General features: G+C 46.0%; 8 protein-coding genes across 13 annotated transcripts; 3 read left to right on the forward strand and 5 right to left on the reverse strand.

Annotated features, from left to right (window-relative positions):
• LOC135437672 (palmitoyltransferase ZDHHC3) lies at positions 1 to 1,621 on the reverse strand. Its single transcript, XM_064695706.1, has 5 exons — positions 1,397 to 1,621; positions 1,145 to 1,336; positions 859 to 1,080; positions 573 to 785; positions 1 to 500 (listed from the first exon to the last, which is right to left on the reverse strand). The coding sequence occupies exons 1-5, from the start codon at positions 1,478 to 1,480 to the stop codon at positions 342 to 344; spliced, it is 870 nt and encodes a 289-aa protein (XP_064551776.1). The 5' UTR covers positions 1,481 to 1,621; the 3' UTR covers positions 1 to 341.
• Positions 1,622 to 1,713: 92 nt separating this feature from the next.
• Positions 1,714 to 2,807, reverse strand: Pex11 (peroxin 11). Its single transcript, XM_064695714.1, has 2 exons — positions 2,538 to 2,807; positions 1,714 to 2,482 (listed from the first exon to the last, which is right to left on the reverse strand). The coding sequence occupies exons 1-2, from the start codon at positions 2,707 to 2,709 to the stop codon at positions 1,929 to 1,931; spliced, it is 726 nt and encodes a 241-aa protein (XP_064551784.1). The 5' UTR covers positions 2,710 to 2,807; the 3' UTR covers positions 1,714 to 1,928.
• Positions 2,808 to 2,828: 21 nt separating this feature from the next.
• On the forward strand, positions 2,829 to 3,904 carry LOC135437684 (transmembrane protein 208). Its single transcript, XM_064695719.1, has 4 exons — positions 2,829 to 2,964; positions 3,023 to 3,178; positions 3,241 to 3,377; positions 3,439 to 3,904. The coding sequence occupies exons 1-4, from the start codon at positions 2,959 to 2,961 to the stop codon at positions 3,659 to 3,661; spliced, it is 522 nt and encodes a 173-aa protein (XP_064551789.1). The 5' UTR covers positions 2,829 to 2,958; the 3' UTR covers positions 3,662 to 3,904.
• Positions 3,905 to 4,333: 429 nt separating this feature from the next.
• On the reverse strand, positions 4,334 to 12,900 carry ATPCL (ATP-citrate synthase). Of its 4 annotated transcripts, none has more exons than XM_064695684.1 (9): positions 12,783 to 12,900; positions 10,650 to 10,831; positions 8,723 to 8,908; positions 7,933 to 8,659; positions 7,555 to 7,869; positions 6,759 to 6,981; positions 5,470 to 6,703; positions 5,068 to 5,408; positions 4,334 to 5,002 (listed from the first exon to the last, which is right to left on the reverse strand). In XM_064695684.1, exons 2-9 carry the CDS (start codon positions 10,806 to 10,808, stop codon positions 4,834 to 4,836), a joined length of 3,354 nt encoding a protein of 1,117 aa, XP_064551754.1. In that variant the 5' UTR covers positions 10,809 to 10,831; positions 12,783 to 12,900; the 3' UTR covers positions 4,334 to 4,833. The 4 variants fall into 4 exon arrangements, with proteins under 4 accessions (XP_064551754.1, XP_064551756.1, XP_064551753.1 ...); XM_064695686.1 differs by lacking the exon at positions 12,783 to 12,900 and adding an exon at positions 11,001 to 11,148 and having other exon boundaries at positions 6,759 to 6,930; XM_064695683.1 differs by lacking the exon at positions 12,783 to 12,900 and adding an exon at positions 11,001 to 11,148.
• Positions 12,901 to 13,039: 139 nt separating this feature from the next.
• On the forward strand, positions 13,040 to 18,531 carry Tmem131 (Transmembrane protein 131). Of its 2 annotated transcripts, none has more exons than XM_064695673.1 (3): positions 13,040 to 13,839; positions 13,895 to 17,753; positions 17,814 to 18,531. In XM_064695673.1, exons 1-3 carry the CDS (start codon positions 13,237 to 13,239, stop codon positions 18,377 to 18,379), a joined length of 5,028 nt encoding a protein of 1,675 aa, XP_064551743.1. In that variant the 5' UTR covers positions 13,040 to 13,236; the 3' UTR covers positions 18,380 to 18,531. The 2 variants fall into 2 exon arrangements, with proteins under 2 accessions (XP_064551743.1, XP_064551744.1); XM_064695674.1 differs by having other exon boundaries at positions 17,817 to 18,531.
• A 240-nt stretch (positions 18,532 to 18,771) lies between these two features.
• On the reverse strand, positions 18,772 to 19,606 carry Ufc1 (Ubiquitin-fold modifier conjugating enzyme 1). The gene is made up of 2 exons (XM_064695723.1): positions 19,392 to 19,606; positions 18,772 to 19,338 (listed from the first exon to the last, which is right to left on the reverse strand). The coding sequence occupies exons 1-2, from the start codon at positions 19,512 to 19,514 to the stop codon at positions 18,964 to 18,966; spliced, it is 498 nt and encodes a 165-aa protein (XP_064551793.1). The 5' UTR covers positions 19,515 to 19,606; the 3' UTR covers positions 18,772 to 18,963.
• Positions 19,607 to 19,855: 249 nt separating this feature from the next.
• Positions 19,856 to 25,179, forward strand: LOC135437668 (monocarboxylate transporter 13). 2 transcript variants are annotated; one of them, XM_064695700.1, is made up of 4 exons: positions 19,856 to 20,002; positions 23,293 to 23,424; positions 23,482 to 23,952; positions 24,016 to 25,179. In XM_064695700.1, exons 2-4 carry the CDS (start codon positions 23,347 to 23,349, stop codon positions 24,895 to 24,897), a joined length of 1,431 nt encoding a protein of 476 aa, XP_064551770.1. In that variant the 5' UTR covers positions 19,856 to 20,002; positions 23,293 to 23,346; the 3' UTR covers positions 24,898 to 25,179. The 2 variants fall into 2 exon arrangements, with proteins under 2 accessions (XP_064551770.1, XP_064551769.1); XM_064695699.1 differs by lacking the exon at positions 19,856 to 20,002 and adding an exon at positions 22,901 to 23,057.
• Positions 20,710 to 22,834, reverse strand: LOC135437663 (transcription factor grauzone). The gene is made up of 4 exons (XM_064695694.1): positions 22,630 to 22,834; positions 21,577 to 22,571; positions 21,142 to 21,523; positions 20,710 to 21,076 (listed from the first exon to the last, which is right to left on the reverse strand). Exons 1-4 carry the CDS (start codon positions 22,744 to 22,746, stop codon positions 20,780 to 20,782), a joined length of 1,791 nt encoding a protein of 596 aa, XP_064551764.1. The 5' UTR covers positions 22,747 to 22,834; the 3' UTR covers positions 20,710 to 20,779.
• Positions 25,180 to 25,220: the final 41 nt, after the last annotated feature.

The raw sequence follows: 25,220 nt of genomic DNA on the forward strand, positions 1-25,220 counted from the left end.
TTTTCGGTTTTCTCATTGAACGTTTATTTTTCTCTATATAAAATAAATAGAATGCTCTCATCAGGTTTACAAAGTAAAAATCTCTCGCTCAGTTAAATAATTTACTATTATTAAGTATATTACATGTTGCACCCGAACAGGGTAAAGGCAACATACATATGTCCAGTTATGTTAGGCTTAAGTAAATTCACGCAGACACACACAAAACACACAGCACATGCATATCGAGCTTATTGAATTTGTAAATTGCACTGCAATAGTCAACAAGTGGCAGCGGGACTTAAACATTCATATTGTTCGTTTAAGCTACAGTAAGTAACATCGTTTTGGAAGGATCCACCTCAGACCGAATAGAAATGCGTGCTGAACTTGTGGCGACAGGACGGCTCCGTAAAAGGCGAGAACCAGGCCAGCGAAAAGCGCCCGAATACAGATTGTATGCTCTTAAGCCGCGATTTTTTGGCCCAACGCGCCTCTTCCTTCTTCAGTTGCTCAATGCCCTGTAATGTACGTAGGCAGACAAATAATTAACAAATATTCAGAATAATTGCTTAAATTTTCACCAAACGCACCGTTTGATCGTTCAATATGGCGTTTAGCTGGGATAGCAGCATTATAATCGTGAATATGCCGAACATTAGACCTTCGAACGTGAGAAAGAGCAACAGAAATATGGTCGTCGGCGGTGAGTACGTTGAGCAGGTGCGCCAATCACTTCTCACGCACTCGGCAAACTGCGTCATTACCAAAAAGAGCGTGTGCACCGAAATCGATGCTATGTAGAACTGCAAAGAGCAAATGACATACACTGGTTAATTACAATCATGTGGCCCGGCTCCCTTCAGGTTGTGTACGCACCGTAAACAGTACAAAATATTTTTGATTGTTCTCGCCAACGCAATTGTTAACCCAGGGACAGTGATGATCCATTTTTCGTATGCAGCGCTGGCAGACGGAGCAATGGTGAGCACGATCTGGTTTAATACTACAGCATTTGGGGCACTTGTAAAACATTTGACCCTCACGATAGCCCATTTGCTCGATCATCTCTTTGGTGGCATTCCCACGAGGCACAGCACCCTACCGTGTAGTTAATAAAGGCAATTACTTATATGCATTGATAGGGTACTTCATCATGACCTACCGGATCCGAGAGCATGGTGCGCAAGTGTGAGACGAATGCCAGGAATGCAAGTGCTTGGAATATAAACATATTGATGCTACTGAACAGGCTGTAATTTCTATAGCTTGGCAACAGTATCAGGCCGCACACCACAAACTCCGCAAACAGTATAAGCAGCCAGGTCATTATAACGCAAACAATACCGCAAATATCCTGTAAAAAATGTACACATAAGGTAATTTGATAATTTAAATGCAAAGTCCAAGCACTTACCTTAACACACCAGGCCCTGTTGCCGAGACAGCGATTGTGCTGGTCGACGCCGCCGGTGGACAGTGAGGAATATGAATAGTGCATTCCGGCGGCTCTTGGGATACACACTGTTCTACGCGTTGCCAGCCCACACGCACAAATGTTCAGTGATGACGCATCGAAATCTAATTTCTAGATAACGCTCCAAAGACTGTGGCACAGAAAGTTTGTTAACAAACTCGGTAAAAAAAAATCAGCCGAAACAGCTGTTGCATCCCAAACAGTCGATAATTTTCAAGTGCTGGGTAACGTCTGAATAGAATACAAAACACAGAGGATGCCAGACAATGAAATACCCTTAGTAGGGGTATTACAAAATAATTTATTTAATAGCTTTTTGCAGCTAATGATTTAGGTACTCTTATAACATCAATTACTTTATAAAATCGTCCATTTTCAACTTAACAAATTACATATATACAAAATATCAGATAAATAGTGCAACAAGTACGTTCACAAATTCATATTTAAATACATAATTAGGTCATCAATTTTATGCGGGCGTCAGCTTCGCTGTTGGCTCCAGCAAAGCCCATAAGCCAGCCGCTGATGAAATCGCACCCAGCTTACCTATGGTCCTCGGTGTCAGACTTGTGTAACCCAAAGCCGTCAGAGGTATAAAGAAATCGCATACATTTTTCACTGTGTCCACAACGATGTCCTTGTGACCCAACACAAGGCCGTAGGAGTGCAGAGCCAATTTCTTAAAGTCGGCCGGAGAATTAATGCGAGCCGGGATCTTGCAACGTGTTATGCCACTACTGCAGCTGGCTTTGTGCAGATCCAAGACGCGCATTATTTCATACAAGTCGCGACACAAATTCATAATGATTGAAAACAGCCAATACTTGTTGGCTATCCTTGACCATTTCTTAGGATCCACCGCTGTTAGCCCAGTGCGTGCGAGCCACAATAAATGATCAGCAAGCAAAAACAAGGCCTGGGAAAGCTTGCTCATTGTCAGCGTAACACGAATCGTGAAATCTGGATAGTGTATGGCTCGTAGGCTCGCATAGAATACATCCAGGCCCTTGCCGAAGCGCAGCACTATATTAATAATCCTTTGAGAAGTTTTTATTAACGAATAAATAGCATAACTTACATTTCCGGAATGTGCTTAAGATATACTCGATGGTCTTAAAATTGTCCACCAATGCCGGATGGCCATTGGAGGTCTCCAGCGAATCCCACATAGCACGCGACGCATATTGAATGAGTCGTGCAATTTTGTCTCTTCCGGCTGCTTGATTATTTAACTGCACCCACTTTTCCATGTTTCTGTTCTTTAATCAAAAGAAGTTCCAAGTAAAATAAAGTCCAATGTGCAATCAGAGAAGGAATTTGCTTTGGCGTTGCCACACACGTAAAATTAACAGCGGCATAACTGGTCACTCTCTTGTTTACATTTACACAAGACTATCGATTTTTGATTATTGATATCGATTACCGTAAGATAAGTACATGCCACGTCTTTTACCTGGACGTAATTTTTAACAATAAATAGTATAATAGTTAAATTAAAAATGGCTGTAAGTAAACAAATAAGATTGTCTTTATATTATAAATTAAATTCTGTTCAAATTGCAGCCACAACAGAAGGGCAAGCAGGGCACAAAGGGCGCAAAACAAATTGTCGAGGAGAACAAGACAACATTGGCGTTTTATAGAAACATGGCAATTGGATGCGGTGCACTCGCCGTATTGCTTAGTTTTCTGGTCTTTGAGATCACAAAGCTAACTGTGGTAGGTCAAACACAAATTGTATATCTTGAGCAACGATGGCTGATCAGTCCAAATTATTTTAGTTCATGCTGGCCGTATCGCTACTTATCTTAGGTGCCGCTTACCAATTTATGGTATTCATGTCCCGGGCAAAGTACTCCGACAGCGGCGCACTATTGGACTCTGGAAATGACTTAAATATGGAGGGCGGTATTGCGGAGTAGGTACACCCTGTAAGCTGTTCCTTTCACTAGTTAACAATTTGTTGTGGTACATTTCAGAAATGTCAAGGATCTGATAATACTTACGTCTGGCACGTTATTATTGGCCCTAATTTCCAACTACTTCTGGCTGCTGCTGCTACTGGCCCCCGTTCGTGCTGCCTGGATGCTTTGGGGCACAGTTATACAGCCTTGGCTCTCGCAGCGCAACGCCGCAGAGGAGCCCGAAGTGGACGAAAAGAAGCAGCGTAAATTGGATCGCAAAATGCGTCGCATGAGATGAAAGCAAGCGATTCCTTTGCGTTCGATGGTTTAGGTTGCAGTCAGATTTCTCTGGTCTTAAGTTAAAATACAATTTATACTCGCGAGGCTGCTTGATAAGTTACATTTATGTTTAAAATGAGATTTTACGCTTAGAAAACTTGGTCGTTAGTAGAGACCAAGGCATAAAAAATGTGTGCGGGTTTTCCAAATTTGTTGTTTTCCAGATTAAAAGGAGAGACAAATGTCTCAAGCCAAAAGAAAATGCAATCGTTTTTAGTTTTGTGAAATTTTGTGCGCTTTTAATTAATGTGCCCGAGTGAACAATTTATGTCATATAGCAAAAACGCTTCACAAGACGTCCAATAATGGATATATACTCTATAAACTCCTCACAATCCGATCATACTTTGGATAACTGGAAAGCGAAAGCTGCGCTAGTGTTTAAGCCCTTGTGAAGGAAATCACAGTTTCCATTTAACCGAAACATTTTTAAATGTTCACCAGACCCTGTGCTTTGTAAATAAATATTTATATATGTGTATATTCGTTAGTTATAAATAAATGTGCATTTGAGTGCAGGAACACGGTGCAGTTCTAATTAGTGCAGTTGCCAATTCTTGGTAATAGCGAGCATGGTACTAAAACAAAATTAAACCAATAAAAATGGTGAGAAATAAATAAAATCATCAAATTAAGCATTTTGCAACAGTTTATTCGTTGTTGACTAAACAATTTGCATCCAAACTAAAATAATTATAAAAACATATCAAATTATAATGACAAATGTCGTTTGGAGCTCAAGATTTCACTAATTCTTTGTTATTTTTTTTTTTCAGTTTCCAAAAACCCGGCTATAGCCTAGAGGAGCGTCAACAATATACGATCGTAACTTAATAACTTTATGCTGGTAAATAGTATGAATGTAAATGCGGCTTAGTTATAACACTGTAAACATATGTAATGTATTTAACTAAGAGATAGATAGGGAGAGAGAGAGAGAGGGGGGAGACAAACTGGGGTAAGCTGAGCCATATTTGTATATATAGTAGAATTGAAACTCAACTACACAGCTAATGGAGTGTTCTGTGATTGTGAACCATGCGGCCATCCATGCTCGCCACTAGCAGTTGGTTAACATCTGTGCTTAGCTACAACAACATCCAACAATTTGTAATATCAATGGACAAGCTCTTAGTTGTATTGTTCGGGTATGACATAGGAGATGTCGTCCCATGGATGACGGTAGAGTCCCTGCTTGAGTCGCTTCTGATCCATATAGTGTCCAATGAAGCCTATGCTGCGGCCCAGCACAAACAGCGAATTGATGGCACCCACATTGATATACTCCTGTGCCTCCTCGCTGCAAATGCCACAAACAATTAGGAAAATCAAAGTACCCGCCGACTGTTACAAGGGAGCACTCACCTGGTGAAGGAACCACTGTTGCGCAGCATATCCACAAAGGCGGTGGCAATCACACCATCCACATTCAGAATTAGATTTGGTTTCTTGGTGGTTGTGATTTTCTCCACTTCCAGCGCATACTTGAGCAGCGGACACTGCGGGAAGTTTTCCATGACAAACTCCTTGATAATTTTGACACGCACATCGGGATTGTTAATGGACTTAACGCGATGTCCAATGCCCAAAATAAGTTTACCCTCCTTGCGCATTTTGTTCACAAACTCCATGGGATGCAAGTTGGTGTCGTATGCCTCTGAGAATTGCCTGGCCGAGCCATCGAGCGCTCCGCCAAAGCGATCGCCCTATCAATAGATCAGATTACATTAAATAACTCTTGGAAATATCGTGATCATGAACACTTACAATTGTCAGCAAACCACTGACGACGGAGGAGACCAGATCCTTGCCAGCGCGTGCACATACAATGGTATTGTGGGCGCCGGAGACAGCGGGTCCATGATCAGCCGTGACCATGAGGCACATCTCGAAGAACTTGCACACATAGGGAGGTAGACAGCGCTGGAACCACAGCAGCGAAATGACGCCACCAATGCCAACGTCCTTGTTGAGCACTTCACTGATGGGCATGCCCGCATAGATCAGCTCCTGGCCGCGCTCATCACAAATTGAGGTCATAAACGATGCCGGCTTGCGGATCAGACCCAACTCGCGGGCCCATGAGTAGTCCATGGGCACCGTCGGTGGCGGCACCTCTTCGCGTGGCACAATGCGTCCGGTCTTGACCAGCTCGCCGTACACATGATGAATGAGCTCGCCCAGCGTATCAAACGAGTCCGGAACGTATGCGCCAGCGTCCCGCAGCGCCTTGTTCTTTGCCGTAGCCGTTTCGCGATCCGAATTCGCACAGGAGCCGGCATGGCCGAACTGTACCTCCGAGGTAAACATACTAGCGCAGGTGCCAATGCACCAGGCTACCAGAGGCTTTGTGATGCGTCCATCCTTGACTGCGGCGCACACATCATACTCCTCGGTGCCGCCCACCTCGCCCAGCAACACAATGAGTTTCGTTTCCGGATCTGACTGATAGCGCAGAATGTGATCCATGAACGTGGAGCCGGGATATCTGTCCCCACCAATGGCAATGCCTTCAACGACGCCATCCGTTGCCTTTGATATGATATTATTGAGCTCGTTGGACATGCCACCCGAGCGAGAGACATACGCCACACTGCCGGGACGATAGAGCTTTGAGTGCAATATATTATCGAGCATGCCGCCCGTATTGCCAATCTTGAAGCAGCCTGGCTTCACGCCGCCCACTGTGGCGGGTCCAATGATGGCCACACCTTTCTTGTTGGCCTCAATGATCAGTTTCCGTGTCATATTCTCTGGTATGCCCTCGGCAATGATGGCCACTGTGCGTATCTGTGGAAATTCAAGCACCTCCAGCGTCGAATCATAAGCCGAACGAAGCGAGGCAAAGTTGACCATAACATCGACCTCCTTGTGCTTGTGTATGGCATCGGACATCTTCTTGTAAACGGGTATCAGTATCTCCTTGTGGCCCCAATAGTACTTCTGCTTGTGATCGCCCGTAAAGGGATAGACCATGGCCACAACCGATGGCTCATCGCGCCTGCAGCGAAAAGAGAATTAGATAAATAGACAATTGGTTTGGATATGGAACTTGCCTGCATATGAAATCGAAATCGAGCATCGATTGCACCGCACGCTGCTGCATGCCCCAGACAATCGCTTTGGTTGTGTTGGAGAAGAACTTGCGATTGAAATTCAAATTCGAACCGTTGCTCTTGCTCTGCTGCTGCTGCTGATGATTATTGGTGGCGAGGCCATCGCTCTCATCTGCCGAGATAGGTGGTAGTTTAATCGATTGTGCTGTTGTCGAGCGCAAGGCTTTTGTGGTTTAGTTTCAAATTGCAATCCCCAAATGAGTGGCAAGTCGATCGTTACCGATATCGATATTGATATTATTATGATGATGAGCGAGAGCGAGCAAATATAGTCGAAAGAGTATAGAATTTGACATACATATATACATATAGACAACATTCAATACAAGATTAAGTTACGAGGACGACGAGGTGGTGCGAGGAAATGCAAATACGATGTGAAGTTTGGTTTGGTTTGGTTTGGTTTAGGATTAAATTTTCGGTTCACATATCGAGGACGAGGTGCGATTTTGGCCAAACGAACGTTTCATAAAATTGTTTGTTTTTTTTATGGTTTTTTGTGGGTGTGGTTGTTGATTTGTTGTTGGTTGGAGCGGAGGGCGATCAATGCAAATACATACAAAAGAAATACAGAGAAAACAGAATAATAAATGCAAGTCCATAGCAAGAATAAATACATAAAGAGACACATTATAAGAATAGCTATAACAAATTATTGGGTAGTTGGGATTATTGGATGGTGGTTTCGGGAGGGTCAGGATGTTAGCACATTCCGTGATTGCGGGTTTCCACCTACCAGAGCCGAGGCCTTCCGCCTCACTGGCTGCCTTCAGATCGGCCTGCGCCTGCTGGCCGCCGGGCAGCAGAAAATTTGCCGTGGAGAACTCAACGCTGGCCACCTGTGGTATGGGTCGCTTGCCCAGCGCCATGCCACAAATGGCGGTCATGTGCGTCTCGGGGCCAAACACATGCAGCGGTATGCCCAAGGTGCCGCCAAAGTCACGCATGCGACGCAAGCCCTCCTGATAGTTGGGTCCCGCACGGCGCACAAAGATCGAGACATTGTGCTCGACCAGCTTGGGCTGGAACTCGCGCAGGGCCGTGATGATGCCTGCAACAAAGTAAGGTAATTTAATTAGTTGTCTGATAAGATAAGGTTCAGGCTCGGACTCACCTTGGAAGGTCGCTGCAACATTCGTAAAGTTAGCAATGCCGCCGCCTGTAATCAGCACCTTGCCATCGGGATGTTTCGGGGACGAGGTCATCAGGTTGAGTATCGTCTTGGCATACTCGTATGTCTGCTGTTCGGATGGCGCACCGCTATATTCGCCATAATTGGCCAGCTCTGTGGCGCCGCCCAAATCACAAATGGTATCGGAGTAAATGACACTGGCACCACCGCCAGCGACCATGGTCCAAATGCGTCCATTTCTGTTAAGGATCGTCAGCTTGAGCGAGGCACCACTCTTTGCATCCAGATCTGCAATGTACGCCTCCTCGGGATAGGCATCGCGACCGAAGGGCGGCGGATAATCAATTTCGCCCCATTTCGGACGGCATATAAAATCAGCAGTCGAGTCCAGCTTGGCTGCCAGATCCAATATGTACAAATGATCGGCTGTCACCACGAGCGGATTGATCTCCAGATACGTGAAGTACAGATCAGCAAATGTTGCGTATAATGCGTATATAAACTTGGCAATGCGCTCCTTCTTGGACGCATCTGTAATGGCCTTTAGCAGCGTGGTCTTCACATCGGCCAGCGACAAGGTGCTGTCCACCGGCACCTCCAACTTGACAGCCTTGGCGTCCACATCGCCAATATCCACGCCGCCCAGATGATAGAACAGAATCGTGTCCGCCGAGCGATGCGAATAGATGCACACGTACATTTCCTCGGCCTGTGTTGAAAGAAACACAATTCAATTAACTTAATCTGGAAAGATGCCACTGACAAAGCTTACCTCTGTGTGCGGCACAAAGGGCTCGATTATAAAGTTGCGCAGCTTGCCGACCGCATTGCCAATCTTCTGATCCTTGTTGAGACGTTCGCCAATCCATTGTTTCACCTGCTCAAAGCTCTTCTTAACACCAATTAGGCCCAGTTTACCACGTCGCTTAATCAGTTGATCGGGCTTCACCACAAGGGGCTGCAAACGAGAAAAAAACCATAAATTATCAGGCGGGAAAGATGCTAATTATTGACTGTAAGTCATTCAATGAACCCCTTAGGTGCTGGCTACGTCAGCCAAACCAGAGTCCAGCCATTGTCAGCAAGATCAGTCGCTAACAAACTACGCAATGGGATCAGCCGGAGCGAGTGACAATCGCAACTAGGGGTCAGCCGAGAGGCTGCGTCATTGTCAATGACAATGCGCGCACGACTACACACACACACACACACATACGGATACACAAAGATACACACACTTGCTTATTAGAAGATCGTACGAGTGTAAATTGAACAATCATCATCAGAGGGCAACGCCTCAGGCGATTGCGCGGCTGCTTTCAAGTTGAACTTGGAATTGTGCATCTCAACAAACATCTCCCAAAGTCAAATTCCCGCCTGGCAGATCTTATAGATACCCCTAATCTTCTGCTGCTGCTGCTGCTTGCTCTGCTGATAGGCCACAGTCAAATTTTGTGGATAATCACGCCACCCACTGCCTGTCTATCGACACCTAAACAAACACACGCACATCGTTCTGTTTGGTAGATAAAAGATTGCACTATCACAAATAATTTGTTGGCGCCAATCAGTTGATTGCTGCGCGGCAGCTTTCCGGCCTGGAAACACATGAACACCTTTGGTGTGTGTGTGCGCGTACACAAATGATATGTCAATCGTACTATAGAGCAATTATTCTAATCCCCAGCTTAAATTGCAAAGAGAAAGTGTCATCTTTGAGAAATACACAATATTCGACCGATTGATCCTATGCCAGCTATATGATATTGTATTCCCATATTGCGGCTTCTCTACATTTATTTTTTTGAAGTTTTTTTAAGTTCAGTTCATTTTTGACCTACGAGAGACAGTATGCATAGAAACAGACAGTCGGGCAAGGGAATATCGGCTAGGCAACAGCGTGTTATCAATAGATACTGATCAGGAATATATATATAAATATATACTTAATGGGGTCGCAATCGTTACACATTTTGTGACACAAGTCTACCCTTTGCAAGGGCAACAGAAAATAATCTGTAAACGTGTTTAGAAAAATGCGCTACAATTTTCGTGACTTCAATTCGGCGCCTGCGGGTGGAAAATGGGTGAAAGGGTGAGAAATGCTAGGAATTCAAAGAAAACTGTCTCAATAATTGACTGCATTGATTAGATAGATTTATGAATTAATAAAATCTCTTCAGTCAGTTGTATAAACGTCGGGCCATTAACCGGTTTCACGGGGTTTATTTACTTTAATTTTCCTAGCATTATGAATCAGTCATATACCTATTACTACATGGTTTAGGTGCTATTCCTGCATGGCACACAACAACATATACATAATGTATATGTATATATAATGGACGCTCAAATCACCTTGACATACGCTCCAATCAATCCACGCACACACATAATGCATATACACATACATAGAGCTACATAATCGCGCCATGCTTATCAATAATTTTGGGAATCATGCATGGCCCAGATGCCGGTCTGTACGACGCTGAGTCATGTGCACAGCAGCTCGCTACGTGGTGGGCTAATCGAAGTGGCCTTAGCCGGCTTCTCGTCGTCGGCTGGGTCAAGTTCAATGGCAGAGAGCGACTCGAAATTCGGATGTTTGCTGGGGTGGCCTAGTTTTATGTTGTTGTTGTAGCGAACGCTTATCTAATAATTGTGTGTATTTATAGCTAACGCGGCCGGCCGGCACTTACCGTGGTCAGCAACCAGGGATGATCGACGCTCAATTTGGACCAATCCGTGTCCGCATTGACTGTGGCAAAGCGGCAGGTGGCTGCGCCGGCGCCGTGCTGATTCAGATGACGATTGAGGATGTCTTTGCCGGTGGCTTCCGTGATCGCTTTCGCAGACATGCTGTAATTTTGAGGGGGTTCTGCTGTAAATAGTAAACAAATTGCATATTGCCAAGTCAAAATATTGTATTACACATATGTATATTCAAAGTTTCGCTTGACATTGGGTTCGTCTGTACTTTCAAACTTTGATTCTATTTGCTTAGAATTGATTAGGGACGCGTGAGTGCAGCCAAGCTTTTGAGCACCTGCCTTAAATGTTATTGCTGTCGTTGTCTGCTTGCGAATGCCTGGGTTAGATTTATTTGTTTGCTCGGCTCTCGTGCTTTTTACTTTTCTATTATTCTATTTTTCACGACGGCACACGGCAACCTGTACGCTCTCGAGTCTCAAGTGAACTGAAATCTAATATGCAAGCGCACCAGCGTTGAAGACCCGACACGCCGAACCCGTAGAACCGAACCGGAATCCGGCAATCAGCGAAGCTGCCTCGCCTGCTTCGTACATTTGACGATCTCACATGTTATCGTGGGCATATACAAACATATATACGCATATATATATATATATATATATATGTATACCAATTTGTACGATTTAGTGTAAATTTCTGGGTAAACAATTCATATTCCCCAATTAAATAGGTTCTATAAATGAAGCAGCTGCTCTTGATCATTCAACAAGCTACATTAAGAGTTTATCTAAACAAATTCTTACGTAGAGCGTAACTTATAAATAGAGGCTTTTCTATATATAGAAGATTAAAATGTTTGCTCTAGTTGCAATCGAGTATTTGCGAATCGCTGCTTATAACTCAGCTAGCTACGGGGCATAAAGTTGATTAGATTTACTTCCAAGTGATTATTATTAAGAGAAAAATCAGATAACAGTTTGTCTCCTGATATTTGATTATTTCAATGGACGAGTACTTTAGAGGAAAATAGAGCTGTAGGATTTAGCTAGGATAGAAAGTGGATGTCCCGCACGGCTGTAACTATAGGAATCCCCAGGATGCCCTAGATCTATTATGTTAATGTTAACGCAGTTTATTTGTATATAGTCAAGATAAATGTATATCATATGCTGAACCCTTTCCTGCATATGACTTGAGTTTTAGCTTATAACTCGAGAAATATTCGAGTTATTAAACAGATGTTTGGCATGCAGATTGTGGACATATAGTTAAATATAAACACCAAATGAATTCAAGCCTGAACTAGGTGTGTGTACTAAAAATAGGTAAAAGAAAAACAGTTATGCCATCAAGTAAATACAAACACAGCGCAGCACATCTACGGCAATCTGAAGATGAACCGGTTTTGTCTCGTTGAGCAGCGGCTCAAAATCAAATTTGTGTATAGGGAAAAGGGCAGGTAAATATAGCTTTCACCCAAAACACAGTTATCGAGGCTCTTTTGTGAATTATGCAGGTAAATTTACGACAGCGACTTGACAACGTTCAATTTTAACGTTGCCGAGCACTGGAAAACGTGCACACAGACAAAAAGGTTTTTCCTGTTTACAATATTTTATCGTTTTTGCTACGCTGTAAGCGTTGTTTCTGTTTCTGTGTCTATTTCTGATTCTAATTTGCAAACATTTTAGGCTTTAGCTGGGCACTTGGTATTGGAGAATGTGTTGAATGACTTGACACAAATTTAAAGCTTGTATTTCAAAGCTCTCTTTGGACAATTGTTGTTGCCAAGTTCGTAATTAACATGAGAGCGCGCAATTGTCGAAGTTCATGGCGAATTATCTGACGTGTATTGGTTATTTATTTTCTGTATTACTAAGCGCAACTGTTTTAGATTTAGGCAACGAGCCAGTGAAAGTGGGCAAAATCAATAGTGATGCAATTCCTATTTTTTTACGAAATGCTTGGTATCTGGCCACAAATTCGCATGGATTTCTGTATGTGTATGTGCATGTGTGTGTGTTTATCCATTTCATGTTTATTAGCAACTACATGCACAACTAATTAAATATGCTATTTAAATGCATGTGCTCATTATAGTGGCACATTTATAAACTCACTATATCTTTATGTATTTACAGCAGCTTCACTTTTTGTTAATAATTTTACACCGCAAACTTTCTTTTCGATCTGAAGCACTTAATATGCATTTGTATCGCGAGTTATCGATAAACGCAACGTCACTTAACAATACGTTACGCCATTACTCACAATGCGTCGAACGTTGCGCATTTTTGCGTTAACGTACGCTGGCATTGAGAAAAGTGTGCCCGCCTGCTATTTAATGGAAATTTATCCCCTCGAAAAAAATTACGAGTCAGCTGTTTACGAATTGCACAGCTGTTAAAGTTAATGCTCTCAGAATCGAATCAGCGATAACATAAGCGATATTGAGTAATATAATTAAACTAGTACTTAATGTGAGCACGGATTGCGGCTAAGGAGATTCGAGTGCCGTGATTACAAAGCAACCCACTCGCTCATATATTGCGCAGCACAACAAACACGAAAAGGATGTACTCAACAAATTCGCTGCCCTCACTCCTGCTGCTGCTGCTGCTGGTCGTCGTCCCAGCCAAGAGCAGCCAACAAATGGGGGGTAGCAGGGAAAAAGTGCTGTCTGGCCTACAGGCGGGCTTCATCGGTCTGGAGGAGTCACAGACGCTGCCCGAACCGCACACGCGCGAGCAAGTTGAATTGCTGCGCCACCTCAATTTTGTGCCACCGGCGATAGACTTTGGCAGATGGTCGGTGGGGCAGACGGTAACGCAGATTGTGACTCTGTTTAATCAGCACACAAATCGCACTGTCCATCTAAACTCTGTCGCTGGGCCAAGCCCAGTGTTCTACAGCAGTTTCTTTGGTACGCGAGAGGTGCCGCCGCAAGGCAATACCACATTCAGCGTCGTCTTTCTGCCACGACAACTTGGTGCCATATCAACGGGTCTGCTGATCCAAACGTCCTTCGGGCGTGCCGAGTTCGCGGTGCGCGGCGAGGGCAGCGAGTGTCCGTACCGCCTAAAGCCACTTGTGGGCATTAAGGCGCCCATGAATGCAACGCTCACGCCAGAGATTCACATGTACAATCCGCACGAGCGGCCGCTCCAGATACTCGAGGTAAGTATGCCAGACAAGTCTCTCTAAAATATGCCTCATTGATTTTTTATTGTAGGTCTACAGCAGCGGTGGCGAGTTTCAGCTGGAGCTTCCCAGCGGCGGCTCAGAAGGACCTCAAAATCTGTGGGAAATACCACCGCATTCACTAAAGCCAGTCATACGCATTTCGTTCCACGGGCGGACCGCTGGCAACCACAGCGCCTATATACGCATAAAAATAGCTGAGCAACCAGCAGATGATGATGCCTCACCGATGGAGCATCTAAACGAGAACGTACTAGTCATACCCGTTGAATTCGAAATATTGCCACGACACGGCGCCTATGCGCGCAATCCGTTAGCCGATTTTGGCCGTCTGACGACGGATGAGCACGCGGATGCGTTGCATTTCAAATTGGACATGCAAAATCAGCCAGTGGGTGCGTTGCAGCAACAGCTAATTGTAAATTTTCTGCGCGACATACCAGGGCTAAGCTATGATGCGCACAACGCGAGCATTGTGCTGGATCCCAAGCTATTTGATGAGAGCGCCAGCATTTATGATTTATTGGTCATCAGCAGCAGCGAGGAAGCAGAGCAGCAGCTGCAATTTACAGTGTTAGTGCAAGCTGAAATCTTTAAAGGCGGCCTCCACTACGATCGCAATGTTACGCTTTTCATAAGCAGCTCTAGCATCGATGAGCCATCGCTGGAAAAGGAACGTACGCTGGTGGTGCGCAATAATTTTGCGTTTCCGCTGATGCTGTACAACCTCAGCCTGACGGAGCCCATTGATCCGGCGCTGCTGCAGTTGTCGTCGCTGGAACAGGAGCTACTGCTGCAGCCGGGCGAGTCGGTGGAGCTGCTGCAGTTGAAACTGCTCAACGAACAGGCAACATTCAAGTCCATGCTGCTCATCGCTAGCAATGTGACAATATTTGAGCTGCCCGTGGTCGCGTGCAGCGGCCGTTTGCATGTGTCCACGCAACAGTTTACATTGCAGCTGCCCAAGGAGAGCGAATATGGACTGGAACTGGATCTGGGCACTGTGCCATTTGCGGAGAAGTCACGCGATGGCTATATCATATTGCGCAACGACAATCCTATGCCGATCAAGATAACCAACTGGAACTTTAAGCCGCCCAAGAATGTCTACTTTCAGGCCGCGTTCATGGGCTGTGTGTCACCAGGTGCCGCCATCGTTGCCAACAAAACGACAATAGTCAACCATGAACAGCCGGAAAATGTCACAGGATTTCGTTTCTGTGACCAGCTGGGCGTCGGCGATAGCGTTGTCTTTATTCTGTCCATACAAACGTATGTGGCCGAGGAGAGCACCGGCACGCTGAAAGTGTGGACACCTTACGAGCTGATACGCAGCACAGTGCGCTTTAAGGCCTCCGTTGGTCAGCTGGACATTGAGCAGGATCAGCTGCAGTTCAAGTCATGTTTTCCGGGCAAGATATGCTCCGCGGTGCTGAGCATACGCTCTAGTTTTATACATCCAGTGCATATGAAATCTATATCGTTTACCCGTGCCGGTTTGCGTTTTAAGGACTTCAATGCGAAGGGCTCTCTGATTGGTGCCCAAACATTGACCAAGGTGGGTCGCATCTACTTTGAGCCAGCGGCGCTCTGTGGCAGCGCCTGCTATATACGCGCTACCACCGATCAGCACTCGATCTTCCCCAGCAATAGTGGAGTAGCTGCAGCCGCTGGACACACCAACAATAATCTGCTGTACGATGGCGTGGAGGTGCGTCAGCGCACGGAATTGTATCGTCAGTTCAAGAGGCAGCTGCACGCCATGTCGCTAACGCTGCACAGCGAGGAGCTGCCGCCCTTGGAGCTGGACTTTAGCATTGCTATCGAGTGGCCCAAGCTGGTGCAGTATCAGCCGCTGCCGCCCACGCCGGCCATAGAGGTGGGTCAGGTGCAGCGCCAATGGATTACGATGAGCAATCCCACAATGCAGCCGCTGCTGCTCGACTATTTTCTATCGGACCCGGCCTATGCCAGGCGCACCCAACTGTCGCTGCCGCACGAGGTGATCGATGTGAGCAGCAGCAGCTGCTACCTGACGGACCAGGATGTCTTCTCGCTGCCCGATATACCGTATGGCGTTCGGGTGCTGCTACTCGGCGGCGCCACACTGACTATACCCGTGCAGTTCAGCGCCCAGCAGCCGGACAAATACTGCACTCTGCTGCATGTGCGCAGCAATCTGACGCTCTACGAGGCCGTTTGGCTGACCGCACGCGCAGTTCAATCCCAGTTTCGCTTGGGCAATCGCCGTCCCGGCTCCAGTGCGCCGCTGCTCTTTGAGTTCAGCACGGAACAGTTCGAGCATTGCGATGGCAGCTTAAAGCCGACCGATAACCTCGATATGGATGCTGTCGCCAGCCACACGGTGTCAGCTACGCGCAGCTTTACCGCTCGCAATGCCGGCGTGCTGCCCATCAGGATTGGAGGCTTTCTCATTGGCAAGCGACCGTGTGAGGGCTATGGCTTTAGGGTGCTCGATTGCCAGAGCTTCGAGCTGGGCGAGAACGAGACGCGCAAAATCGAAATAAGCTTCAGCACGGACTTTACCGCATCGCGCGTCCAGCGCACTCTGACGCTGCTGACGAATCTCAGCTATGACATTAGCTATCAGCTGGTCGCCCAGCTGCCGGCGGAGAGTGTGGAACATTGTGCGGCGAGCCTACCGCGACCCAGCTGGGAGCCGGCGTTGCGCAATGTGGCTCTCGTTTTGCTACTGGCCAGTTTCTGTCTGGTGCTGCTCGCGGGCATCTTTGATGCTCGTGCGATAATGGCCCAGCAGAGCGCCTACGATGCGGCACGCTACAAGGGTCCCGTGCAGCCGACCTTCAATTTGCGCAACATTGTCAAGATGCAGGTGGCCGAGGAGGCAGCAGCAGCCGCTGCAGCGGCAGCAACAGCAACTGCCCTCAAAGCGGAGCAGCAACAGAAGCTAAAAAATGGTCAGCTCAAGGAGCTGCGCAAACGTACCACGGCCAGCTCTACAGCGGATAAGGTGACGGCCACACGGAAGCCCAAGTCATGGACAGCATGGAGCATGGACATGACCAGCTGCGAGCCCAAAGCAACAGCTGTTTCAACTGCCGTCAGCGCCGCCGCCGCCGCCGCCACACAACCAAAGCCCACTAGTTCGCCCAAGCCCAGCAAGAAGACGACGCCGTCGCCAGTGCAGACGCCGCCCGTAACTGTGCGCGCACCAAAGAAACCGAAACAGACGATGCCCGTTATCGCCATGCCCAAGCCAAAAGTGGAGCCAGTTGCTGCCGAAACGCAGGAGAAGCGCTCCAGCCCAAATACCAAAGTTATTGGCAGCAGTCCGCAACAGGAGAATGTCTCGCCGCGCTCGATTAAAATGAGTCCTGATACGCCCAAAGAACGTGTGCTCAAGGAGCAAAACGGCAGCGCCAAGAAGCTAGGCAAGACACCCGGTCGGGAGCGCCGCAAGGAGCAAAAACTGGCCACGCTTAATGGCGGCACCTCCAGCAAGAAATCGTCCGCGGAGCGCAAGCAGCGCAGCAAACAGCTCAATTTTAATGGTCATGCAATGGCAGCCGGTGGCGCCTCACCGCTGACCACACCAGAAGCGGACACCCTGACCATCAGCTCGCCGTGGGAGACCAGCAGTCGGGTCTCGTTTCGCGATGTGCTGCAAACGAAACCCCTGCCGGCAGTCGACAATGGCCTTAACTGGGATCCTTCGGCAAGTGATTTGGCCAGCAGTCAACTAGGTCCAATTGGCAGCCGGAAGAGCCTGCCAGCGCAAGCGACAAGCCTCTATCAGCCCCTGATGACGCCGGACGCGACTGCAACGAGCAATGCGCTGATTCGTTCACTTTTTGCCAACTCCGAAGCGCCGGCCATGGACTTGAATATGGAGCTGCCTGACCTAAATGGTAAATGGATGAGTTCTTATACTAACTGTAGATTGCTTATCCCGCTTTTATTTTCTTTAGGAGATCTTTGCGGGAGCTTGTATGAACGAGAGCAGCCGCAGTCGCAGTGGGAACGCAGCGAATTGATACTGAAGCAGCAGCTGCTGCTGGAGCAACTGGAGCAGCAGCGTAAGCAAGAGCAGCAACAACAGCAGCAGCAGAAGCTCATGCTTATGTCCAACATGGAGAGCAACAATTGGGCCATGAATCAGGGCACAGCGAGCACTACTTGGACGCCGCTGGGCTATGCCGCATGGCCGAATCAGTCAGCCGCAGCGGCGCCGCAACGTGCATCTCCAGCGCATACCCTAACGCCGGGCGTGGGCGTTATACGTCCACCGCCGGGGCTTGAACCGAATTACAACAATTGCCATTTACCAGCAGCAGGAGCGGGAGCCGGAGCCGGAGCAGCAGCTGTTATCAAAAATAGCAGCAACCATAGCAATAACCATATAGATGGTTTGACCGCAATGCAGAACGCACAAGATCGGGCACAGCACAATATGCCCACACAATACGATCCATTTACCTCGCCAAGCTCAATCTGGTCGGACAATTGGCGCCAGCGCAACAATCATATGAACTGAAGGTGCATCAAAAGCTCACTGATCAAATTTAAGCAACCAAATGAAATTCTTATTCTATAGACATTTAGGCTACGCTAAGATTGATGAAACATGATCTTTTCCAATTTGACATTTGACTAAATAAACGCAAAGATTTATGACTTTTCATTATATGTATATTCTATAGATCCATTTATAAGCCAGTAATATTATCTATAATCTACATGTGTACATTTCTCACGGACTCATTTTTCCTGGCTGTAGGTATTTACTAACACTCTTCTTAGTGTACCTCCCTTCTATGCGATTCTCATAAATTCAACTAGCGCTTACCTATTTGGATGAAGTTTAATGCAAGATAAGAAATATTAAAAGAAATATAGTGTAGACATGAGAGTGTAAAAAAAGGCACAGCATTAATTCAATTCGTTCTATGTATTGAAAATGTACTACACAATTTGTATACAACTAATCAGTAAGCATTACAAAACGTAAAAAAATCAGGATGACAGAACTATAGAAGCTAATTGTCTATGCAAAATTTTGTTCATATTATAATTGTCAGACCAAAAGATAAATTAGCTAAATAAGCTGCTGTTGTTGTCTCAACAGTTGTCCTTGTATGAGATAACGCCCTTCTCGATTAGGTCCGGAATTTCTACAGCCAGCCAGGGCGCCAGGCCGAGGGCCATGGCATGGGCTATGCCAAACTTGGGTACATTGCGTGCCCACAGTGGCTTGAAGTGATCCGTTAGACAGATTTTGCCACCCCGATACATTTTGGCCGTCTTGCCGTCCAGTTCCGGCAGCGCTATTTCCGGTGCCGTCGTTGGATATGTCACAGGAATGTCGAACTCCACATCGAATTCGTATTTGAGCAGATTGTGCATGTACCAGCACTTGCCGAACCATTTGGTGCCTTCCTTGTTGGACTCAAGACGGAACCAATCGCTGCCAGATTGCTTGTTGTTCTCCACATACTAAAGGTAAGTAATTTGTTAGACAATTTTTAATTATTTATTTAATTGCATGCCTTTATTAATGCTTGATATTCCTCCTTGAGTCTCTGCACCCATATGTCTTTCTCACGCGGACCGGCGCGTATTTGCAACAATGGAATATTACTTAATGTTTTTCTGGTGCTATCGTCGACCATGGCGCTGCTTGGGAGTCACAATCTGGCACGGAATAAATAAAACACTTAATAATACAAATGAAAACAACAAGTGTGACACGTCTGAAGTGAAATTATCGGCCTATCGATAAATCGAATAGCTCAGCCGTGTCAAAAGCTCGTTGCTATAGATAAACAAAATTCGTCACCGATAATTTTGTTTTTTTGGCGCCAATACGTTGCATAGAAAAATATTTAAATATTTATAAATAAGACTTTCGCCACAGCTGTTATTGCTGTGTAAACTAGCATGGCGAGTCGAAGCCGTGAATAAATAGCGCAGCGCAACGGCCGGTTAGCCCAAACAATATTTGCCCGTCGGCAGATAACGTGCTCACTTAGCTGAAGAAATAAATATCAAGAACTTGCAGACATTAAAGTCTGCTAGTCTGTGCTAGTGCTTTTGTAAAGTAAACAACAAAACTTGTGCTTCGTAATATATTTTACGCATATCAACTGAAAATAATTGGGTAAGTCGATCTGGATGTGCATGTGATTTATATATGAATCATATCTGTACCTGCAAAGGCATATTCTGCTACAGCTGCTAGGTTGTCATTAGTGATTATAAATATTTAGGAATGTAAATATACATGACTTTAGTCCACCAACAACAACAACAAAAACAACAAGAGAAGAAAAAAAGCACATTTGTTCAAGAAATGGGATCCACTCATGTCTGACCCTAAGCATATGAAAACCCCAGAAAATATTCCATTGGTAAACACGATCTTACCAGAATTTAAATCAATTAAAAAATAAGAAAAATAGATTGTCATGCTTTGTGAACCATTGGCACAGATTAATGAAGCTGCCTGCAATTAGAACAAAAAACAAACACACGGCGTTTGATACCTTTGAACTGATAATGCGAATCCGCTGATAAGGCTTAAAATCCACTTTAGAACCGACTTAAACCGGTTTGCCACACACAGGCACGATCGTCTCGAATTATAAGTCCACTCTGTCGCTCATCACACTGAACCATACTCTAATCTATATGTAAGTACGCAACGTAACCAGATTCGACCTTAATGCCGCTGATAACGGACGTCTCTGTTGCGCTATACCAGTTCGGGATGTGCTGGAATGCCTGCCTTGGAACCGGCTGAAACCAGTTTGCAAGTCTTCGCTTTTCCATTTAACACTTTTCAATTAAAAAACAACAAGCTACAAATTGTTTACCAATATTTATACACTGATTGCGCCGAATTATTAAATTCATAATTATGTCATAGGGCACATGATCAACACTCCAAGCCACGGCTGGTAGACACCGCCTCCTCCACCTCCATCTCCGCCTCCTCCGTCTGCTCCACAGCTCTTGAGGCTGCAGCTTCTGCATTTGCCGTTGTCTTGCGCACGCTCACTGCAATTATGGTATCCGTTCGGCGGTAACGCGCATGATGCTGATGATGGTACTCTTGCCACTCCTTATAGTGCATCTTCTTGCGGTGTGCATGCATGTTGGCATTCGAATTGAATGTTTTCGGGCAATGCGGACAGGTGTACAACACCTCGCCCGTGTGCGTTGTCATGTGTTCCTGCATTTAAAACAATAAAAGAGTTTTTAATGACCACCCATTCATAGCGTACCAGCTTAACTTACACGCAATTCATTGGGACGTTTGAACGCCTTCTCGCACATTGGACACTCGTGCGTACGTGCCGTGTTGTGTGTGTACTTGATGTGGTGCTGATGCGCTTGTAGGCTGGGCGAGATTTTGAGGCACACCTCGCACTGCATGGGCTGTAAATTCTCGGCTGTGTGCATCATCTTAATGTGACGCGCCAGCCCGTATTTGGTTGTCAGCGTTGATTCGCATAGATGACACTTGATTATCTTTTGCGGCGCGCCCGCATGTTCCTCCATGTGACGAGCCAGGGCCTCACGGCCGCGTATCGACTTGCCGCACACGTCGCAAATCTTGTCGAATTTCCTTAAGTGCACCAGTTTCACGTGCTGCTGCATAAGGTACTCGTTGGGGAAACTGCAAGCATTCAAATTTAATTTATATAGGATATAGCAGATATTTATGCTCACGTCTTGCTGCAGTTGGTGCACGACGCATGCCACTGCTCCTTGGGAATGTGGGTCAGTTTGTGGCGCTCGCAGACGATGGAGCTGTAGAAGCTCTTCGAGCAATGCTCGCACTGGTAGAGTCGGCCACGTTGCTTTATCTCGTGCATGCGCATGTGCAGCTCCAGGCTGCGACGCTGGCCCATTACGCGATGGCATATCTGGCATTTAAATAGATCCGGATTCTGATGGCGTTGCAAATGATCAACGAGTACGCCGCGCTTCCAGAACTTCCGATTGCAGCACATGGCATAGCCGCGCTGATTGTGCTCCTTGCGCGTATGGGATAGCATCTCGGAGAAGTCCTCCAGCGGCACATTGCACATCGGACACTGTACCTTATAGTTTTCCCTAATGTATTCATTGAATTCTTGGGATTTCTTTACATTATGAACGCCGCCACCTTTCACCTTGCGGACGACTTTTAGTTTGGTTGCGCAGCGACGCTTTTTAGTATTGCGAGGTCTTTTTTGTTTCGGCTTGGGAGTAGCTGCGGCCGCTTCGCTTTCGCCGTCGCTTTGCTGCAGATAATCGGATATATTTTGGTCCTCCTGATCCTCAAGAACATCGGCTATGCTCAAGTCGGCCTCAGGAAACTCAATTTTAATCTCGTTCAGATTGATCTGCTCCAATACGGCCTTAAACTCGCTGCTATCGATACCTGTTGCTACGTCGCCGGGAAACTGCTTGCGTGGACGACCACGCCTACGCTTTACAGACGCCGCGACACTGTCGCCCAGTCCACTCTCCGTCTTGACCAAATCCTTGGGCACGCCCAGAGCCACGGCAAACGTAGCGCCTTCCTGGGGCACGCTCGCTTCGGCTTGTTTGGCTGTTGCTTCTACGTTTGTGATTTCTAGAAGGGCCTTGTGCGCCTGTTCTACATCAGAATAGAAACTATGGAATGCATATAGTTGTGTCCAGCAAGCACCGCAAACGTGTCCATTGGCGTCTTCAATCTGCAAATGAAATTTGAGTATATAAAATGTATAGATTCCATTTTTTACCAATTCCTACCCGCAGCCAGAAGTACTTTTCTATGATTTCTTTTACATCAAGCAGCTCGGCTTCACGTGAGCCAAACTGGATATTCCCAATAGCATTGTCTGTGCACTGTGTGCACAAAAAACACATATTAATATGCTGTTTACGTTTTGATAATTAAAAAAGATTAAAATGCGACAGCGGGCATCAGACAAACAGCTGTCTATGGCCAAATGCGAGCTGCCAACTTGCAGCAAATGCGGCCACACTATTTTTTAACAGGTTGGCAGCACTTTCGCCTTGGCGTCGCGACTTGACTGTATTAATTTAAACAATTTAAGTTATTTTCGGCTGATTGTGGCGCTTAATGGTGTAAACGTTTTTAAATGTGCTGCAAACAGAATGCGCAATGAGCACAACATGCACACGCTCTTTGTATTTGATTAGGCACATACTTGGGCGTAAGTTTATATACTCTTTGATTTAGTTATTGTCGCAGACGTTCTTTGAGCGTTTTTTCTTTTTTTGAGTTATTTTGATTAGCCCTTCGCCTAGACATTGTTGCTAAAGAGTTTTATTTGTTGCTGCATGATTTTGAGATTTGATAGCAAAGTATACGACTGATAAGCTTATTAAATATAATAAGCCAATTGTCTTTATGCGTTACTAACCATCTTATCTTAATTTACGTTCCAGCTTCAGCTCTTGCTCGATTTCTCGACATTGCTCTGCATTAACAGAATTTACGCAATGGACATGCAAGCTGGACGCACTGTGCCCGACGGCGGCTGGGGCTGGGTTGTGGTCGCCGCTGTGGCTGTTATTAATGTAAGTTTATTGTAACTGCGTAGTTGAGCTTGTCCACTTACTCTTGGCCTCTTACAGATGACCAATCAGTCCATATTGTCGGTGTTTGGACTGCTTTTTGAGAGCCAACTGCGCATGCATGAGGACACATTCACCGCCGCACTTATAACCAATTTGAATAGCTTGGCCTTGAACTTCTCGGGCTTGTTTATTGGACCGGCCATCAAGAGTTTTAAGCCACGCAATGTCGCTGCGACTGGCTGCCTGTTGGTGTCCCTGGGCTTGACTCTTTGCTCGTTTGCCACGCAGAGCTGGCACTTTATAGTTGGCTACAGCTTGTTTGTCGGCTTTGGATTGGGCTTGATTTCACCATCCACTTTTATGGCCATTAATTCCTACTTCAGTAGCAAACGCGGACGCGCCGTTGGTGTCTCTTTGGCGGGCGCTGGCGTGGGTCAAGTCTTTATTCCTCATATGGTGCGTTATTTCCTGGATAACTATGGCTTTCGTGGTGCTGTGCTCGCTATGGCCGCTCTATCGTTGACCGGGGTTAGTATAAATATATATTACTTATTATTATCTTCAACTAATAACAAAATTATACATTTTTAGCTGTTCGGTGCCATGTTTCTCAGACCGCTCAATCCACCTGCCAAACATAACAATCGCAAGCATCTGAAGCTGACGTTGGATAAGGAGGACAAGAATCAATCCTGTGCCCTGCAGGCAATCGTTGTACAGCCTGCCCAGAATAATGGCACGGCAAAATCCACGGAATTGCCAGAGGACATGTCGGTGTGCAGCAGAATGGGCCATCGCTTGGCGCAGGCCATGGACTTGGAGCTACTTAAGGACGCCGTATTCTGGAGCATTATTGTGGGCATGGCACTGGTCTATACGGCCACAATTAACTTCACGATGGTCTTCCCCAACTTCCTAAAGCACACAGCTGGCTTCGACAGCAAAGTGGTCGCCACATGCATGTCGGTTGTGGCTGGTGCCGACATTGTCTTCCGCCTGCTGCTGCCCTGCATTACTGATCGACTGAGAATACCCTATCGTGTAGTGTTCTTACTGGGCACAGCGGGTTTGCTGATTGCTCGCCTTCTGCTGGCTGAAACGACCAGTTTTCCCACGATTATTGCCATGTCCGTGCAAATAGGCATGACCAAATCGGCTACCGTGATTAACAATAATCTAACAATATCGGCGTATTGTCGTTCCGAGAAGCTGGCCGGTGGTCTAGGTCTTAGCATGATATCAAAGGGTATAATTGTAATAATAGTTGGTCAGCTACTTGGCTGGGTACGCGATTATTCCAATTCGTATGTCGTCTGCTTGTATGCACAGAGTGTGGTGCTGTTTCTGGTCGTGGTAGTGTGGACCCCAGAGATATATTATCGCTATAGAATGCAGAAACGAAACTTGACCAAGTCTATGGAGACTACTTATATGTCACCGGAACAGGCGGAACCGTTGACGTTGCGCTCATAAGCAAGCCAGAGATATATTATCGCTACAGAATGGAGAAACGCGACTTGTCCAAGTCTATGGAGACTACTCACATGTCACCGAAACTGGCGGAACCATTGAATTTGTGCTCATTAGCACGAAAATTTGTATTAGTGGACATAATTATAATAATGTGATAATTATGCGTTGTGACCAAATGCGCTAGATTTAAGTTTAACTTATTTATTATCATCCAGTGTTTAAGAACATAACTTTTGTACTGCCGTAACGAAATGATATACAAAAAACTACTTTTAATATGAATTTAGAATCCATTTCATTTTCGAATGCCTTTAGTTTCTAAA

Source organism: Drosophila montana, unplaced genomic scaffold, assembly GCF_035044405.1.
Source record: "Drosophila montana isolate Dmon_TW-CO22-7 unplaced genomic scaffold, ASM3504440v1 contig_3833_1, whole genome shotgun sequence".
In the NCBI taxonomy this organism is placed as follows: Eukaryota; Metazoa; Arthropoda; class Insecta; order Diptera; family Drosophilidae; genus Drosophila; species Drosophila montana.

Bases quoted from the DNA above. Each gene is read 5' to 3' on its own strand.
- LOC135437672 (XM_064695706.1), bottom strand. From the start codon at position 1,480: ATGCACTATTCATATTCCTCACTGTCCACCGGCGGCGTCGACCAGCAC. The intron at 1,337-1,396 runs GTAAGTGCTTGG...CATTTTTTACAG, and splicing joins ACAGGGCCTGGTGTGTTAAG to GATATTTGCGGTATTGTTTG. The intron at 786-858 runs GTGCGTACACAA...TGCTCTTTGCAG, and splicing joins AATATTTTGTACTGTTTACG to TTCTACATAGCATCGATTTC.
- Pex11 (XM_064695714.1), bottom strand. From the start codon at position 2,709: ATGGAAAAGTGGGTGCAGTTAAATAATCAAGCAGCCGGAAGAGACAAA. The intron at 2,483-2,537 runs GTAAGTTATGCT...TTATTAATATAG, and splicing joins CTTAAGCACATTCCGGAAAT to TGCTGCGCTTCGGCAAGGGC.
- LOC135437684 (XM_064695719.1), top strand. The intron at 3,179-3,240 runs GTAGGTCAAACA...AAATTATTTTAG, and splicing joins AGATCACAAAGCTAACTGTG to TTCATGCTGGCCGTATCGCT. The intron at 3,378-3,438 runs GTAGGTACACCC...GGTACATTTCAG, and splicing joins ATGGAGGGCGGTATTGCGGA to AAATGTCAAGGATCTGATAA.
- ATPCL (XM_064695684.1), bottom strand. From the start codon at position 10,808: ATGTCTGCGAAAGCGATCACGGAAGCCACCGGCAAAGACATCCTCAAT. The intron at 8,660-8,722 runs GTAAGCTTTGTC...CTTTCAACACAG, and splicing joins CCTTTGTGCCGCACACAGAG to GCCGAGGAAATGTACGTGTG. The intron at 5,003-5,067 runs GTGAGTGCTCCC...TGGCATTTGCAG, and splicing joins AACAGTGGTTCCTTCACCAG to CGAGGAGGCACAGGAGTATA.
- Tmem131 (XM_064695673.1), top strand. From the start codon at position 13,237: ATGTACTCAACAAATTCGCTGCCCTCACTCCTGCTGCTGCTGCTGCTG. The intron at 13,840-13,894 runs GTAAGTATGCCA...TTTTTATTGTAG, and splicing joins GGCCGCTCCAGATACTCGAG to GTCTACAGCAGCGGTGGCGA. The intron at 17,754-17,813 runs GTAAATGGATGA...TATTTTCTTTAG, and splicing joins GGAGCTGCCTGACCTAAATG to GAGATCTTTGCGGGAGCTTG.
- Ufc1 (XM_064695723.1), bottom strand. From the start codon at position 19,514: ATGGTCGACGATAGCACCAGAAAAACATTAAGTAATATTCCATTGTTG. The intron at 19,339-19,391 runs GCATGCAATTAA...ACTTACCTTTAG, and splicing joins AATATCAAGCATTAATAAAG to TATGTGGAGAACAACAAGCA.
- LOC135437663 (XM_064695694.1), bottom strand. From the start codon at position 22,746: ATGTGTTTTTTGTGCACACAGTGCACAGACAATGCTATTGGGAATATC. The intron at 21,524-21,576 runs GTGAGCATAAAT...GAATGCTTGCAG, and splicing joins TGCACCAACTGCAGCAAGAC to TTTCCCCAACGAGTACCTTA. The intron at 21,077-21,141 runs GTAAGTTAAGCT...TTTTAAATGCAG, and splicing joins AACGTCCCAATGAATTGCGT to GAACACATGACAACGCACAC.
- LOC135437668 (XM_064695700.1), top strand. From the start codon at position 23,347: ATGGACATGCAAGCTGGACGCACTGTGCCCGACGGCGGCTGGGGCTGG. The intron at 23,425-23,481 runs GTAAGTTTATTG...GGCCTCTTACAG, and splicing joins CCGCTGTGGCTGTTATTAAT to ATGACCAATCAGTCCATATT. The intron at 23,953-24,015 runs GTTAGTATAAAT...ATACATTTTTAG, and splicing joins CCGCTCTATCGTTGACCGGG to CTGTTCGGTGCCATGTTTCT.